This window comes from Balaenoptera musculus, chromosome 8 (assembly GCF_009873245.2).
Source record: "Balaenoptera musculus isolate JJ_BM4_2016_0621 chromosome 8, mBalMus1.pri.v3, whole genome shotgun sequence".
NCBI lineage: Eukaryota > Metazoa > Chordata > Mammalia > Artiodactyla > Balaenopteridae > Balaenoptera > Balaenoptera musculus.
This window is the reverse complement of record NC_045792.1, coordinates 22573963-22590053: the sequence shown is the minus strand read 5'-3', so window position 1 is coordinate 22590053 and position 16091 is coordinate 22573963. Positions and strand designations below refer to the sequence as shown.

The 16091-nt window shown below is 41.3% G+C and overlaps 1 protein-coding gene across 5 annotated transcripts in view; it reads right to left on the bottom strand.

Moving 5' to 3' along the window:
• Positions 1-4452, bottom strand: part of SIK2 (salt inducible kinase 2) — a 135185-nt gene extending 130733 nt beyond the window's left edge. For all 5 annotated transcript variants that reach the window (XM_036862029.1, XM_036862026.1, XM_036862027.1 and 2 more), the window contains exon 1: positions 4161-4452. In XM_036862029.1, coding sequence (XP_036717924.1) covers positions 4161-4295 — 135 coding nt within the window. In that variant the 5' untranslated portion in view covers positions 4296-4452. The remainder of the gene's footprint in view (positions 1-4160) is intronic.
• Positions 4453-16091: the final 11639 nt, after the last annotated feature.

Genomic DNA, 16091 nt, shown 5'->3' with positions numbered 1-16091 from the left:
ATAAAAGCGCCCAAATGCACACAGAATGATTTTCAGTGAAAAAAGCAGTTTTTGAAAGTCCCTTGCTATGCTTTATATTCCAGATTTTCTTAATTATAAGTAATACCTACATGCCATTTTAATAAAATAATTTTCAGAACCTGTGTGAAATATCTTTAAGATTCCATGGACCACACATTTATATGCTCTTTAGCCAAGCAACACAAGAGGTATGGTATTGAGGAAAACTCAATTATCTATCACAGAAAAGGTCTGAAAATAACTAATGATGGTTATCTCTGGGTGGTGATATTATAGTTAATTCTTTTCATTTATCTTCACTTTAAAAAATGTTCAATAATAAACATGATAGATTTGATAATAAAAATACACTATTTCTTTAATGTAAAAACAATACCTTCTTACTTGGTAATTTCCCTTCTAGGAATTTACCTCCAATCCCTCCCCGCTAAAATAATTGAAAATGCAGATACAGAGTTATATACATAAAATTTATTCGCTGCAAATTATTTATTGTAAGTGAAAACTTGAAACTGCATAATGTTAAATAAGAAAATTGTTAAGTAAAATAGGATTCATCTACAAGGTAGAACACTATGCAGCTATTAAAAATGTTTAATAAAGTTATATATAATAAGCAAAATGTTTAGGCTATGATAAGTGGAAAAAGAAGATACAATTTATATAAGTGTATCTACCATGTGATCTCATCTATGGGGAAAAAAAAGCATTAAAAAAAAAAAGAAAGACTGGAGGGAAATATGCCATAATGTTAAGAATGATTTATTTCCACTGAGGGAGGAATTACACACGTACTTTTTTGTGCACTATACTCTTCTTGATATTTTCTACAGCAAGACTATGTTTCTTTTATAGAGACAAAAAAGTTTAAGGGCACAAATGACTTTTCTGAAATTTTACTTAACGGACAAAAAAACAACAACAAAAAACTAGTCATATGCTTAGTTAGAGGGAAAAAGTTCTTTACTAGTGCAGTATTAATAAAATGCACTTCTCAAGGACTCTCACAGCATAGCAAACTAGCAACCACTACTGCCTAAAATAGTTTAACAGTCTAAATGCTATAATTCTTTTTCCATTATGTTAATTTTATAAAATTAGCTACTCTAATTCATAAATCACAAACCAATACTACAAAGCTTTTATGAAGTATTATATTAAGAAGCTGGATTCTACCACCACCTGCCTTCCCCTTTGTGTGTAAAATTTACATAGAGATCTAACATGAGAACACTGCTTCAGATGATGATGTAATTATATTTCTTAAACAATGTTAAGCTATTTGATAGATTAGACCAAAATGAAGATCTCTTTTGTATACTGATTTTTTTTTCCACCTAAAAGGCAGTATTGCATCTCCCAAGCTCTGTGAAAATACGTCATTTTTGAGTGATACAGAATAAGAGACGGAGAACCAATTAAAAATAAAAGGGTCCAACTGTTCATCACTTAGCTGTTTAAACTAAACCCTAAAATTTGCCTGGAGTTCAAACTTGGGAAAAAAGACCCTTACATTTTAAAACACACAAACTAATATTGATGTTAGTGCATACTATATTGAAGAAATTTTTCTAAGCAGTAAGTATAATCATGATATTTTATTGATATTGTTCTTTATGCCATATTAATTGTTCTCACTATAATTACTGTATGTACTGTAATGAGAACCTCAAATAATGTTAAATAACACTTTAAAGTTTCCAGTATCTATCTTACTTACAGTATTTGAGGTAGTTGTTGTATTTATTAAAGATACAAATATTTACCCAGTGAATAAAGATAACAAATACTGCTTTAAAAATCCTCATTAACAAATAGCAAACTACAGTAAGAAACAATTGCATCTGTGCTAAACAATTCTTAACGAAAATTACCACAAAAGTTCACAGAGCAACTTTATAAAATTTGACATGTACAGGAACTTTTCTCTTCATTAATGCCTTGCTATCTCCCTCACCCCTCTCATCTTTAATATCTCCAGTTACACTAAATTACCACAACACTCATACTCACCCATCTTAAATTCACACTATTTCTTTTTAAATGTTAAGAACACTTTCTTTAGAAAAGCAACGATAGATGGGTTCTAGGGACTAGAAATTTAGCTTTTACCTTAAATCATTTTACACAAATATACTATGCACACAATTCAGGATCTGAGTGCTCTTTCACGATCTGACCTGTGCCTTCAATTACAAATGCGTTGATCTCACTGATAGCCAAACCATGATACTACTCCACACTGCCCCCTAGCCCTACAAGATATATCAGTTTAAAAGTTACGGTTTGAAAGGACAACCTCAAGAAAAAGTGTCAGTCACTTATCAGCTCCTCTTAAGCAGTTCTTAAATAGACACTATATTACCTAAATTTGACCTAATAAGTAACAGCTGACAATTAAATCTTTCAATTAATACTGATAAGAGCTGATGAGAAAAAAATGTTATGTGCTGATGGGTTTGGAATTCAACCACCTAACAATCTAGTTCAAAAGTTCTGTAGAAGTCCTTTGTGAAATTTGTTTGATTTTTAGAGTCATTAAGCAAGGACCCATATGAAAATACACATTACAAATGCCTTCTTTTCATGTAATTAAAGGGCAAATAGCATGGCATTGGGCCATGGTTCTTTGGAGGAATGGAATTAACTTCTTTCTTCGTTTTTAAAAATGCTGGGATCAGATTAAGTAATCTCACTATAGTCACATTATTTATCATTACAAACTTAACCTAAATTTCTAGCTCTGGTAAATTTGTGAGAGGAAAATTTGTGATCTTGGTCCTGATGCTAAAAAAATAAGTCGGATTTCGACTGCCTCAGGATAAGCAGGGGAGGATGACACAATGACATCTGCCGCTTCTTTTTGGAAATGGAATTCTTCACATTAAGCAAAACTTCTAAGAACAACAGCTACAAAAATCCCTCTAGTTTTCAAATGTCCTATACCTTACACAGCCATTCTGAAAAAGAATCCTATGTTATTTCATATCCAAACTCTGGTACATTTCGCACTAATAAGGGGAAACACTGCATAGGATGAAAACTGGAAGAAAAAAACTGAAAAAGGGTGAAACTCCAGAACAACTACAATGAGGCACAGCAGAGTACGTCAAAAACACAAGGTTTTATTCTAAAGAACGGTTTTGTTTCTACCGTTTTTCTAAAGTATTTAATTTGCACGTCTTAAAATAGAGACCCTGAGGAGAGCAGCTCGAAGCGGTGAAAGGAAGGGGGGGCGGGTTAGGTAAGAACAGAGACTTGCGAGAAAATATGTGCGGTGCATTAGAATGTGCAATGGAGGGGGGGATGCTAGCTTCACCGTCAGGAAGCAGTCGAGGGCTTTATGAGTAGAGAGGCAGAATATGCTGCGGCTTAAGGAACGCGTATTCACAGCCAGAATACACACCTGGTAAAGGGATAACCTAGGATAAGAAAGACCAACCCACCAACTGTGCAAATGCAGAGATGACCATTTTAACCAGCTCTATTGTCTGGAGTAATAGGTGGAAATGCCTCAGGCACGAGATCAAACTAGCCTGACACTAAGTCAGAGATACTGTCTGGCAAAAAGAGAGAGAGAGAAGATGGACAGTGGCGGCCCGGGCATTCCCGGCCAGTGGCCCCTTCCTCGCGCGGGGGAGGGGCGCCGGGGTCCCGGGAGCCGCGCGAAGCCCAGTCCGGGGAGTCCGAGCACAGGCGGTCCCCTCCTCGGGGCTGGCGACGTCTCTCACCGCGCAGCCCAGGAGCACGGAGACTTCCCCTCCCACCCCACCCCCAGCTGAAAGCAGGGAAGACGCGGAACTTGGGCTCCAGAGCGGAGGCCACAGACCAGGTCACAGCTCGGGTGGGAGGCTCTGGGTGAAATTCCGTGTGGCCACCGTGGTGGCCTAGGAAAGGCAAAGCCCCTGCTGGTCGGGCTTCCAATCGGAAGACACTGGGGTCCGGGTGACGCGGCCCCGGTCGCTGCGGCGCTCACCGACCCGTGGACCTCCTGGGTCCTCATACTCCCAGGCCCTCTCGCCTCAGCTAGTGACCCGGCCTCTCGGATCTCCCCAGGCCCCCGCTGCGGCCGCCCCTCTCGGTCAAGCTCCTCTCCAGAACCCTCGCCTCGGACGCTCCCGCCGAGCCCCGGGCCGCACCTCCGTCCTGGTGATCCGGTGTCGCCCCAGCTTCACCACGGCGAAGTTGCCTTTGCCCAGCGTGCCCTCGATTTCGTAGAACCCCACCCGGACCGGCCCGCGCTGCAAGTGCCTCGGGCCATCCGCCATGACCATGCTGGGCCCCGCTGCTAGACACTGCGGACTGGAGCGCGGGCTGGAGGGCGGCGGGCAGGCGGGCTGGCTGCTCAGCTCCGCTCGGGCGACGGCCGCTCCGCTCACTCCTTCGCTCAGTCCCTCCCGCTCCGCAGGGCCCAGCCAGGCGCGCGCCGCCGCTGACGTGCGCCGACGTCAGGGGGCCGGGGAAGAGGGGCGGGGGCGGGACCAGGCCTCGATTGGTCACCATGGCGACCGGAGCACCGCGGACGTCCGCGGGCGGGCGGGTGTGAGGGAGGGCAGATGGGCGGGGCGTGGACGGCGCGTTTCTTCCGGGCTCCGGCGCCCTCCATGCTCCCCGCCGCCTCGCCGCTGCCAGGGGCGGGATAGCAGCCCGGCCCGCCCAGATCCTCGGCCACCTAGCCGAAGGGCAAGAGCGAGCCCTGGTGGGCGGAGCGGAGGTCTGCAGAGACCTGGGTCCGGCTCGGGTCTCCTTCCCCCGCCCCGGTGTTCTCCGCCCACCCGGGGACCTTCCCGCCAAAACCTCTCACCTATGACTACTGTGCATCCTAAATTTGGAAAGGGCAAAGAACTGTGGCTGAGCAATGCATTGCTCACAGGCTCCTTTCTTTGTATCCTTTTTCATCTGTTTCTATATAAATCCCTCCAAATTTGATGTCTCTTAGAAATCATTCTGAGAGCATCGCGGGCGCTTGTAGACTCACAGAATGTCAGCGTTGAAGAGACCTTGGAGATCACCTAATCCAGGGATCTGAAGCCTCAAATGGGCTTTGGAAACCGAACCCCCTAAAATGTGTGCAATTTTTTGCCTCTTTGGGCTTGCCTCTGGGGAGATGGGACTATAGCTTTTATAAGGTTCTCAAACGTGTTGGTGACCGCGAAAAGGTTAAGAAATACTTATTTAATCCAATTTCTTTTCAGATGAGGGATCAACCCCCAGGGAATGCAGGGAATTGCCAAGGTCACACAGGTAACGCTAGAGTCAGGATTGCATATCACCACACCAATCTTCCATATGGTGACCCAAGGAAACAGATACAGCGTTATTTTAATATTTTGAAACATATTATGTGTCCTTAGACCTTGGTTTCTAAATGCCAGTCTCCAATAAAAGGAACCAGACTCTGGAGAAATGGCTGATTCCCAGACAGAGGGAGGGAAAGTATAAAATGTCCTTGAAAATCTTGTCCCATAAAGCAAGATTTTCAAAGAATGATGAGGACGTGTCAAAAGGAAACAGGAGCCAGTTTGAAGGTACCTCCACTTACCCATCTGGGACAATTTGAGCATCACGAATGAATAATGATGGAAATGGATTATAACAATGAATTTAAAAAAAAGAATCCACGGGTGCTTACTTATTCTTACAATGTTAAATAAGTATGGGGGGGGGGAGAAATGACAATTCTTGATAGTGGAATGTCAACTAATATACATAGAAGAAATGACGAAATTAGGAAATCACCATTTTGCAACCATTATAGTAGTAATTGACTCAGATAGAATTATCAATAGATGTTAAAAATCATTGGGTGAAATTTTGCTGGGGAAAAGGATGTTTACACAATCTCAAAGTATCCTCAAATTTCTTATTCATTACAAAGGGATAAAAACAGTACTTTCACGGTGGAGAAATCTGACAGACACCACCATAACTAAATGGTCAAAGTTAATGTCACCAATTATGGGACAAAATGACATGATGTACCTCCTGATGTAAGGTACTGAGAAGTATACAGTGTCTCTTTTGTAGTATTCCTGTCAAAAATACATCTTCTGAATCTAATCACAAAGAAACAATCAGAAAAAAATGCAACTTGAGAAACATTCTATCCAACCACTGGTCTGGATCAGTGTCCTGAAAGACTGTGGAACTGTTCTAGATTTAAGAGATTAAAGAGACATGTCACCAAAGGCAATATGTGACCCTGGATGGGGAGAAAAGTTCTAGAAAGGAATATTTTCTATTAAATTTGCCTATGGATTGCATATTGGATAATTTGCCTATGGATTGCATACTGGATAATATTATTTATTTATTTATATAAATTTATTTGTTTATTTTTGGCTGCGTTGAGTCTTCATTACTGCTCGTGGGCTTTCTTTAGTTGCAGTGAGCTGGGTGGGGGGGGGGGGGCTACTCTTCCTTGCTGTGTGCAGGCTTCTCATTGTGGTGGCTTCTCTTGTTGCGGAGCACGGGCTCTAGGCGCATGGGCTTCAGTAGTTGTGGTGCACAGGCTTAGTTGCTCCACCACATGTGGGATCTTCCTGGACCAGTGCTCGAACTCGTGTCCCCTGCATTGGCAGGCGGATTTGTTTTTTTTTTTAATGATTCAGCACCTCTTTTTTTTTTTTAAGATTTTTTTTTCAATTTATTTATTTAATTTATTTATTTTTGGCTGTGTAGGATCTTTGTTTCTGTGCAAGGGCTTTCTCCAGTTGCGGCAAGCAGGGGCCACTCTTCATCGCGGCGCGCGGGCCTCTCACTATCGTGGCCTCTCTTGTTGTGGAACACAGGCTCCAGACGCACAGGCTCAGTAGTTGTGGCTCATGGGCCCAGTTGCTCCGCGGCATGTGGGATCCTCCTAGACCAGGGCTCAAACCCGTGTCCCCTGCATTGGCAGGCGGATTCTCAACCACTGCACCACCAGGGAAGCCCTCTTTTTTTTTTTTAATTGATTTTATTTTATTTATTTTTGGCTGCGTTGGGTCTTCGTTGCTGCGCGTGGGCTTTCTCTAGTTGCAGTGAGCGGGGTCTACTCTTGTGGAGTCTACTCTTTGTTGCGGTGCTCGGGCTTCTCATTGTGGTGGCTTCTCTTGTTGCCGAGCACGGGCTCTAGGTGCGTGGGCTTCAGTAGTTGTGGCTTGCGGGCTCCAGAGCGCAGGCTCAGCAGCTGTGGCACACGGGCCTAGATGCTCCGCGGCATGTGGGATCTTCGCGGACCGGGGCTCGAACCCGTGTCCCCTGCATTGGCAGGCGGATTCTTAACCACTGCGCCACCAGAGAAGTCCCAATAGTATTATTTAAATGTTAAGCTTTTTGAATTTTATGCTTGTGCTGTTGTTATGAAAAAGAGTACACTTATTAAGAGATACACACTGAAGTATTTAGGGATAAAAGTTTTGATATATGGGGCCTGCTCTCAAATGGTTTAGGAAAGATAGATAAGGCAAATGTGGCAAAATGTTAAATTGATAAATCTAGGTAAAGGGTATATGGTAGTTCATTGTATTGTTCTTGCAACTCTTCTGTAGTTTAAAATTTTTAAATTAAAATTAATATATATTTGTATATGTATACCTTTTATTTCATTAATTTTATGTTTTTATTTTAATTTATTTTATATTCTTTGTGTAAGATCGTCTGACTCTTGGGACCTCCACCTGCTCACTGTTCTTCTGCCCTTCACTCTTCCTAAGCAATACCTTATTCTACTGTGAGTTATGTTGTTTGTAAACGTGAGAAGGAAATTGGGGCCGGGGTTGGGGTGAGGTGGTTATAAGACTGATGATTGCTGGGAGTAGTATATGAGGGTTCATCTAAGTTAACCAGGAGCCCACATATGTACCCCAGTCAAAAATAGTTCCTATATACCCTTTTTCCAATTAGATTAATGTGTTTTAATTGCTCTGTGAATGGGTTCCTTTAGGAATCTGATGAAAAGCTACTTACTTAAGAACCAAAAAATACACATAGAGACCCACTAGAGCTAACAATCTCCTTCTTTTGGACAGAAATTAAGTACGTCTTTTAGACAGAAATTAAGATTCATTTCTATCTGATTATTTTAATCAGATAATCAGGCCAACTGCCTCCTTGTGCAATCTGGGAATAAGACTTGATTTGGGGCTGGAAAGAAGAGAAAGGATTGGCAGGGAATACCAAAAGGTTTCTGGCAAACCAGAGTTCAGTGTGAGGGTGCTGAGTGTCTAGAAGTTAGAGAAAGAGAGGCCAGAGGTGGGGGAGAGGTCAGAGGGGCTGGGCCAAAAAATAAATCTTGACCACCTGGAAATGCAGCGGGGTGGCCACTGAAAATTACTGTTAGGTTGTCAATGTAACCCTGAAAAAGTACATGTGGACTGTTAGAATATTGCAACCTTGGAATACATGATTCAGCTCTGTTTCCTAGGTCCCAAAGATCTTCTCCCTCTCCAGTTTCAACCCTGTATGTCTCTTATGTGCTTTTGCTTCCATTAATTGATAATTGTATACAGTTTAGCAATTATTAATATTATCCAAGTTTTGCTTTCCTCTTGCCTTTTTCTCTCTTTCTTTTTTCTCTTCTTTCCTCTTTCTCTCTCCCTACCCCCCCCCCCCCCCCCCCCCCGCGCCCCCCCCCCCCCCCCCGCACACACACCACCACCACCCTGCCCCTTGGGAAAAAGAATAAGGAAAAAGGGAGAAAAGGGAAGATAAGAGATGCTTCATACAATTCCCACCTTTTTCATCTCCAGTTTTTGTATCGGTGAGGTAAAGTGCTCTAGTCATCAAATTTCCTATTTGCTTGGCCTTTAAAATGCAACATTCCCAGCTAAGGCTGTGAGTCCACTATATTTGCCATTGAGTTGCTAAAAAAAAATGTTAAGATTACACTTTAAAAAGCGAAAGTATGTACTCATAGAAAGAATTAAGAAAATGATGAATATCTGAGATAAGAATTAATTCTATAACATACTTAGAATAAAATGGACTTAGAATAAAAATGTGGAATGGGAGAGGAGTTAGCAAAGAGGTAATGAAAGAATAATTTGAAATATGAGGAAAGAAAACTTCATGGCTCATAGTGTTGTACATATTTTGCTGAAGCAGATCCCATGAACTTGAAAAACAAAATAGGTATCATATGTTTCCTTGATCATGAACAACATCTGCATTTTTACTGTTTTATCATTTCAGGACTGAAGAAAAGTCAATACACTGGTAGGCTCAGGCCTGAATTTAGAGTTAGTTCAAATCGAAAATTGGTGAAGGCTTTATTAAATGACTTTGCTTAGAAAAAAATAGATTACAAAGCTAGAATGAATACTTTGCTTTTTATATTACAGAAGGCAGAAAGTACATCAGAAAAATCCAAATCACTGACCTGTGCCAATTACAAGTACTTGTTATTATTATAAAACACAGGTATTCCTGAAATATGCATAAATCTGTCAGGTTAATGAACATGTGGGTGCCACTATGTTTAAGGTACCATTATGGAAATAAACTAGAGGACTGACATTATTTAAGAAAAGCTTTCTTTGGCTCTTTTAAGGGATGGGTAACCATGTCCTGGTTTTAATTTTTTAAGTGTGGTTTTAGCTGTGATGGATCTTCTCTAAATGAAAAAAATGTATGGTTCTCTCTAAACTTTTGAAATAATTTCAAAAATTTTGTGTCTTCTCCCAGATGACAGATTTCCTTAGGATCTTAAATTTCAAAGGTATCTTAGAATCATATGAGTTCATCTTCCCATCTGATACAGAAATCCCTAGACACTTGACAGCTGGCATCAAGCCTTGGTTTACTGTTTCATACTTCATGCTTCACTACATGTCTCACATGTAATCTATGTGGGACAGTTCATATCAGTAGAAAATATTCTTTCTTCAGTTCTCCAAGCAAAACATTCCTAAATTCACTAGCTAGTTGACTATGTTTCTAGCCCACTACTCTTTCTTCTTGTGCTTCTCTGGACTCTGGTTTGTCAAAGTCTCTTTTAAAATATCATTCCCAAAACTGAATGCGGTAACCCATGTGCAGTCTAAGCAGTACAGAATACTGGCCATTGACTAGTCCCTCCTTTGATCCAGACACTCTGCTGGTACGAGTTCAGCCAAAGATTGTGCTAGTTTTCTTTTTTAGCAGCCAACAGCCTACAGTTAAGATTAAAGCCAACTTAAACCTCTGGGTCTTTTAAATTAACATTATTGCTACCATTTTCTTGGGCAATTGCTTTTTAAAAAATGTAAATGGAAATTCTGATAGTTAAAATGTCATCTTGGGGCTTCCCTGGTGGCGCAGTGGTTGAGAATCTGCCTGCTAATGCAGAGGACACGGGTTCGAGCCCTGGTCTGGGAAGATCCCACATGCCACGGAGCGACTGGGCCCGTGAGCCGCAATTGCTGAGCCTGCGCGTCTGGAGCCTGTGCTCCGCAACAAGAGAGGCCGCGATAGTGAGAGGCCCGCGCACCGCGATGAAGAGTGGCCCCCGCTTGCCGCAACTAGAGAAAGCCCTCGCACAGAAACGAAGACCCAACACAGCCATAAGTTAAATAAATAAATAAATAAAAATTAAAAAAAAAAAAATGCTGCAACGCAAAAAAAAAAAAAAAAAAAAAAAAAAAAAAAAATGTCATCTTGTTGATTTTGCTTACTGTTCCAGGTAATAAAATTGTTTTGATTCTTCACTCTGCCATCTATCATGTTACCTAATCTTAGTTCTCTGAGTCATTTGCAAGTTCTACCATCATTTTCTATGTCATTATTGCAGTCATTATTCTTTGTATCACCACTCCTAGTACAAGTGTGTGACTCAGAGTAGGTTCATAACTGGATTGGTAAACTAGTGAATAGGGCAAAGCCTGGGCCAGACTCTTAGAGCTTGTCACTAGACATCTTCTAATTTGACTTCCAACAATTCACTTGATTTGAATTTTCATATAACCATGAGCTCCAGGAAGATCCTATGTCTAATGCTGTTGGGGTAAGATTTTAAAGAGGGTCCTCAACATTCTAATACCAGTGTTTCAATATATAAACTACCCCACTCTCAGTTACTTTCCCTTTAGTTCATTCTTTTCTATTATTGCAGTATTTTACTAATCTTCCTTAGCCCCACTAGGTTGTGCACTTCTTTGAGGGTAAGGATCATATCTTAGTCATTCTATAAATTCCTTAACTTTTCAGCAGAATTCAACAAATGCCGTTTAGTTTGACATTTATTGCATTTATGTGCTATGCACCATGGTAGACACTGGGGATGCAAACATGGATAAGGTGCCGTCTCTCTCCTTGAGAATTTATGGTTTAGAATGGGAGCTCTGAAATCTGATAGCTGAGGTATGACTTGTAGGTCTACTACTTACTAGCTGGTGACCTTGGGAAAGTTGCTTAACCTTTTTCTGCCTCAATTTCTCATCTGTTAAACAGTCCACCTGCCTCAAAGGATTACTATGAGGAGGGTGGATACATAAACAAATACTTAAAGAGGTGAGAGTTAAGATAAGAAGTTGGCACAGGGGGCTCAGAGGAGAGTTGATTAATTAAGTTTAAGGGTCCGCAGGAGAGGCTTCTAAAAGATGAAACTTGAGTAGAGTTGTAAATCCTACTAAGAGTTAGCCAGCTGAAAAAAGATCGGACGAGCATTTGAAGACAAAACAGCATGAGCAATGGTCCCGAAGGTATGAAGAGACAAGATGTGCTCAGGTACCTACCATCAGTTGTGAATGTCGAGACTCAATGATGAGAGTGTCCACAGATAGAACGGGAAGATACGTGGGACCAGGTCATGGAGGGCTCTTTCTTCCCCTTCTAGCCAGACTGCTGCGAAGTTGCAGCTGGGCAGGAAACTGCTGGAGCGATGGATTCCAACTGTGGCAGCTATGAGATGTAAGGATTGGGAGAGGGATGCTGAAGATTGCTACCATGTTTTTTTGTTTTTTTTTTTTAATTAATTAATTAATTAATTAATTTTTGGCTGTGTTGGGTCTCCGTTTCTGTGCGAGGGCTTTCTCCAGTTGCGGCGAGCGGGGGCCACTCTTCATCGCGGTGCGCGGGCCTCTCACTATCGCGGCCTCTCTTGTTGCGGAGCACAGGCTCCAGACGCGCAGGCTCAGTAGTTGTGGCTCACGGGCTTAGTTGCTCCATGGCACGTGGGATCTTCCCAGACCAGGGCTCGAACCCGTGTCCCTTGCATGGGCAGGCAGATTCTCAACCACTGCGCCACCAGGGAAGCCCGCTACCAGGTTTTTAACAGGAGTGAACAGATGCAATCAGTTACTGAGAGCTTACCATGTGCCATTCACTTTGCTGGGCACTAAGGTGGGTGAAATAAGGACCCAGCCCTCAAAGAGCATATAATCAATTTCATTCAGACATTCAGTCCTTATTTCTCTAATACATATAAAGATACTCTGAAAGTCTGTTAAATCATTGTAGAAATCAATATATATTATGTCTGCCTACTGGAGCAAAATGAGTTGTGCTAGGAGTCAGATATTCTGCCCTGCCATTTACAAGTTCTGGATACATAATTCTGGAGCTTGGCGAGGAGATCTAGGCTGAAAATTTAGAGACTGAGAGTACTGATAGTTGAAGTCAAGGATGTGGATGGTATCATGCAATGGGAATATCAAGATTGAAGGAAAAGATGTTGCAGCTACCTATTGCCTTCTGCTAATCTAGTCTAGGAGCCTATTACTTACAGCTCAGGGAGATAAGCCCACAGATTCATGGGGGCCAGGTTTTGAGTTTTTGCCATTGTGACTCATCTCTTAAGGGAATAAACCTTACAAGTAAGTAAAGAGTCATTCTTTTCTAATCTTCAGTCTTGGAAAGTGTGTTATATTATGAAAACTGGCACTATATTAGCCTCTAATTTACTAGTTCTTTTTGGACCTGTTCTTTTTGGTTTCATAGGTATATTTTGGGAGCTGTGAATATGTAAGTTTCAGTTTTTAATATAATCATATCCAATTTTGGTGACTATTAATTTTAACCTAACCTTAGCAGATACTTTTAGATTAAGTGTTTGTTGAATTTAAATTTCTTATATTTGTAACTACAAAAATTATTTTAAAATTTGCATTTATTTTTGGTCTTCAAGACTGAGGAATATATTCATTTGCTTAGTTCCTGGTCTAAAGATAATAAAATACAAAAACAAGCCAATTAAAAACTCCCCCCCTACCTCCCCTTCCAAAAGAGTGAAGGAGAAGACAGAATCCTACAGCATTTGTTTAGCACTCACAGGAGTTGGCAAATAAGGAGAAGTATGCCTCCCTGCCAAGGAGGAGAGGCCAGAGAAATAAAAGGAGAATGGATCAAGAGGGGAAAATATTTTTTAAAAGTCTAGGGAAAAGAGAGTTTAAAGGAGGAGAATTTCAAGAAGAAGGGAGTACTTTCAATCTCTGAAAAGATGTCAAGCAAGATAAAGATGAATTCATTGGATTTAGTCATGAAGAGATAATTGATGATCTTTGCAGAGGATTTCAGAGTACTGAGGGCGGAAGCCAAACTGGTGTGAGTGGGAAGAGGTGAAGAAGAGTGAATGTAGACTGTTCTTTCAAGAAATTTATCTGTGGAGGAACGAAGATAGACGAGGATGCAGAGTCAAGAGAAGTTTGGTGTTTTGTTTTACTTTTAATTGGTAGAAGCTGAGCATTTTTGGAAAGAGTAAGAAGAGAGAAAGATGGAAATAAAGGTTATTAGAGATCATCTGTGGAAGGCAATGAAATCTTGAATGCAAGAGCCAGGAGGTGAGATGCCTCCTTTATTCTGATGTGGGTGGGGGATGGAAGCAAGGGCAATTTTGACTGCAGGTAAGTAGGTAGTTTGCAGTCCAGGAAGTTTACTCTTGGCATCGGTTTCCTCTGTGAAGTGAGAAGCAGATTATCCGCAGCGTTAGAGTGGGGCATTGGAGCATATAGATGAATTGTGAAAGTTTGAAAAAGCTGCTATGAGAATGGGAGAGGAAATTGATTAGAACACATAGAAAACTTCCTGAGCAATAAGAATCTCCAGCTGAAGTGAGAAAAACATGAATTGGTAGAAATACCAATCCACGTGGTCATGGGACGTTTTGTAACCACGTTTGGTCGCCTGGGTGTCAGATTGATACAGGGCTTAAGCTTGCTGAGTGGATCCTACAGAATGTCAAGGGAGTTGAGGATTTGGCAAGAAAAAACACTGAAAACAAGTATCATGTAGTCTGGATAGAGAAAAAAGTGAAGATAAGAAAAGGCAGGGAGACTGATGGGCAAATGGAGGGCTCAAGAGTCTAGAGTATAAATGAGATGAGAGTAAGGACATGAAATTTCTTGAGAAGGAGTTATGTCTATGCTAGTATATTTGAACGAGATATTATTTTAGGTGATCCTAATATCCAGGAGATATCCTCAAGAATGGATGATTAAAGTGAAGAGGAATGGTCTACCTCTTTCCCCACTGTATTCCCAGTTACTTAACACAATGCCTGGAACACAGTAAGTTTTCAGTATATATGTGTTCAAAAAAATGAATAAAAATTCTTTATTTTCTACTTCACAGTATATTATACCAATTCTCTTCTTCACATATTTCATTAGTTAACTATAATTATGATAAATTCTCTAAAAGAAAACTACTGCTTGCTATGAGTTTGTGTAAGATGGGGTCCTGATTCAGTCTGGGGCATTGGGGTCAAGAAGTTTTCCTAAGGAAGTGACATTTAAGGTGAGAGCTGAAGAATCAGTAGGAGTAAGCCAGGGGATGACAGGTGGGGAGGGACTTACCAGCGTAAGTAAAAGATTTCTGAATATCTTGAGGTGGGAAGAAGCTGAAAACATTCCAACTGAATAGAAGAATAGAGATAGAGGCATGGGGCTGAAAGGGAAGGTTAGGACCATATTACATAAGGTCCTATAAATCATGAAGTACATTTTGATCCATTAAACTTAAAATGGGAAAAGTTGACATGCTATTGTTGTTGTTAGCTTATAAGCATTAATAAGAATTATAATGTTATATGGATGTGTGATTATACGCAGTGAAATTTGAAAGCTGAAAGATTGTATTTGTCTAAAAAGTCTCCTCCAGCAGCCTACTCCTTCCTTCTACACAACCTTATTTCTTTGGATTAGACAAAGTAAATGAATAGCCTTCCAAAAATCACTATCGAAATGCACTTTGGTTACTTGGAGAGAAAGTCTCTAGGCCTCCTTCTACTCTGCTATTCTCATTTTTTTCCATTAGCTTCATGATTGGGTTAATTTGGTATATGCATAGGGAAAAGATAAGCGTCATTAATGGAATACGAAGACCATTAGGAATAGCAGAGACCTTTGGCTGATGATGGGAAAGGGAGGCTCAGGTAGGCAAGCATTGTAATGGAGATTTTGAATATTGGGCTGTCCTGTTGCACCTAAAGTTCCAGGGTGTACTTGTTTCACAATTTTGTCTAATATAAACCTATGTAAAACCTCCAATTTTGCCAAGATAGAGAATTACCACAGGCTGGCTGCTGACCCCAAGATCAATCTCAGAGGAACTGTAGGAAATAATGGGGAAAAACTCCAGAGAAATCCCCAGGGACAAGGAAGCCTGTTTTGAACTGCTGTGTGTGTGTGTGTGTTTGTGTGTACATCTGAAGCCTAGGGCAGGAGAGTTGTGTGGAAATTAGCGATAGAGGCTCAGACTGCTGGTGTAAGTGTCCTCAAGAATAACAATCAGGGCAGAACAGAAGCCAGAGTGTGGAAAACTAGTGGGGATTGATGGACCTTGAACGTTTACTCACACCTCCCTCTACCCTCAACTCCCTCTAGCACCTAGGAGTACTTCCTTTTAAGGCTGCTTCTCCTTGAGGGGTGGAGGGTGGGATGGGTTCTAAAAGTAGGGCCTTGATCTTAAGAGTTATTTGGTGGCATGATACACAGCCTGAGCAATTAATTATGTAGTCTGGTGCTTGGAGTTCTCCACCTTAATGTTATCCCTTCCCCTCTCCTTGATCTCACTGGATGTTGACACAGACTGGGATCTGCCCTTTGGTCTTTTCCCGTACCAAATGCTAAAACAGAACAGCTGATAGCATCAGAGAAATATATGCTCAAAGGCCAAGG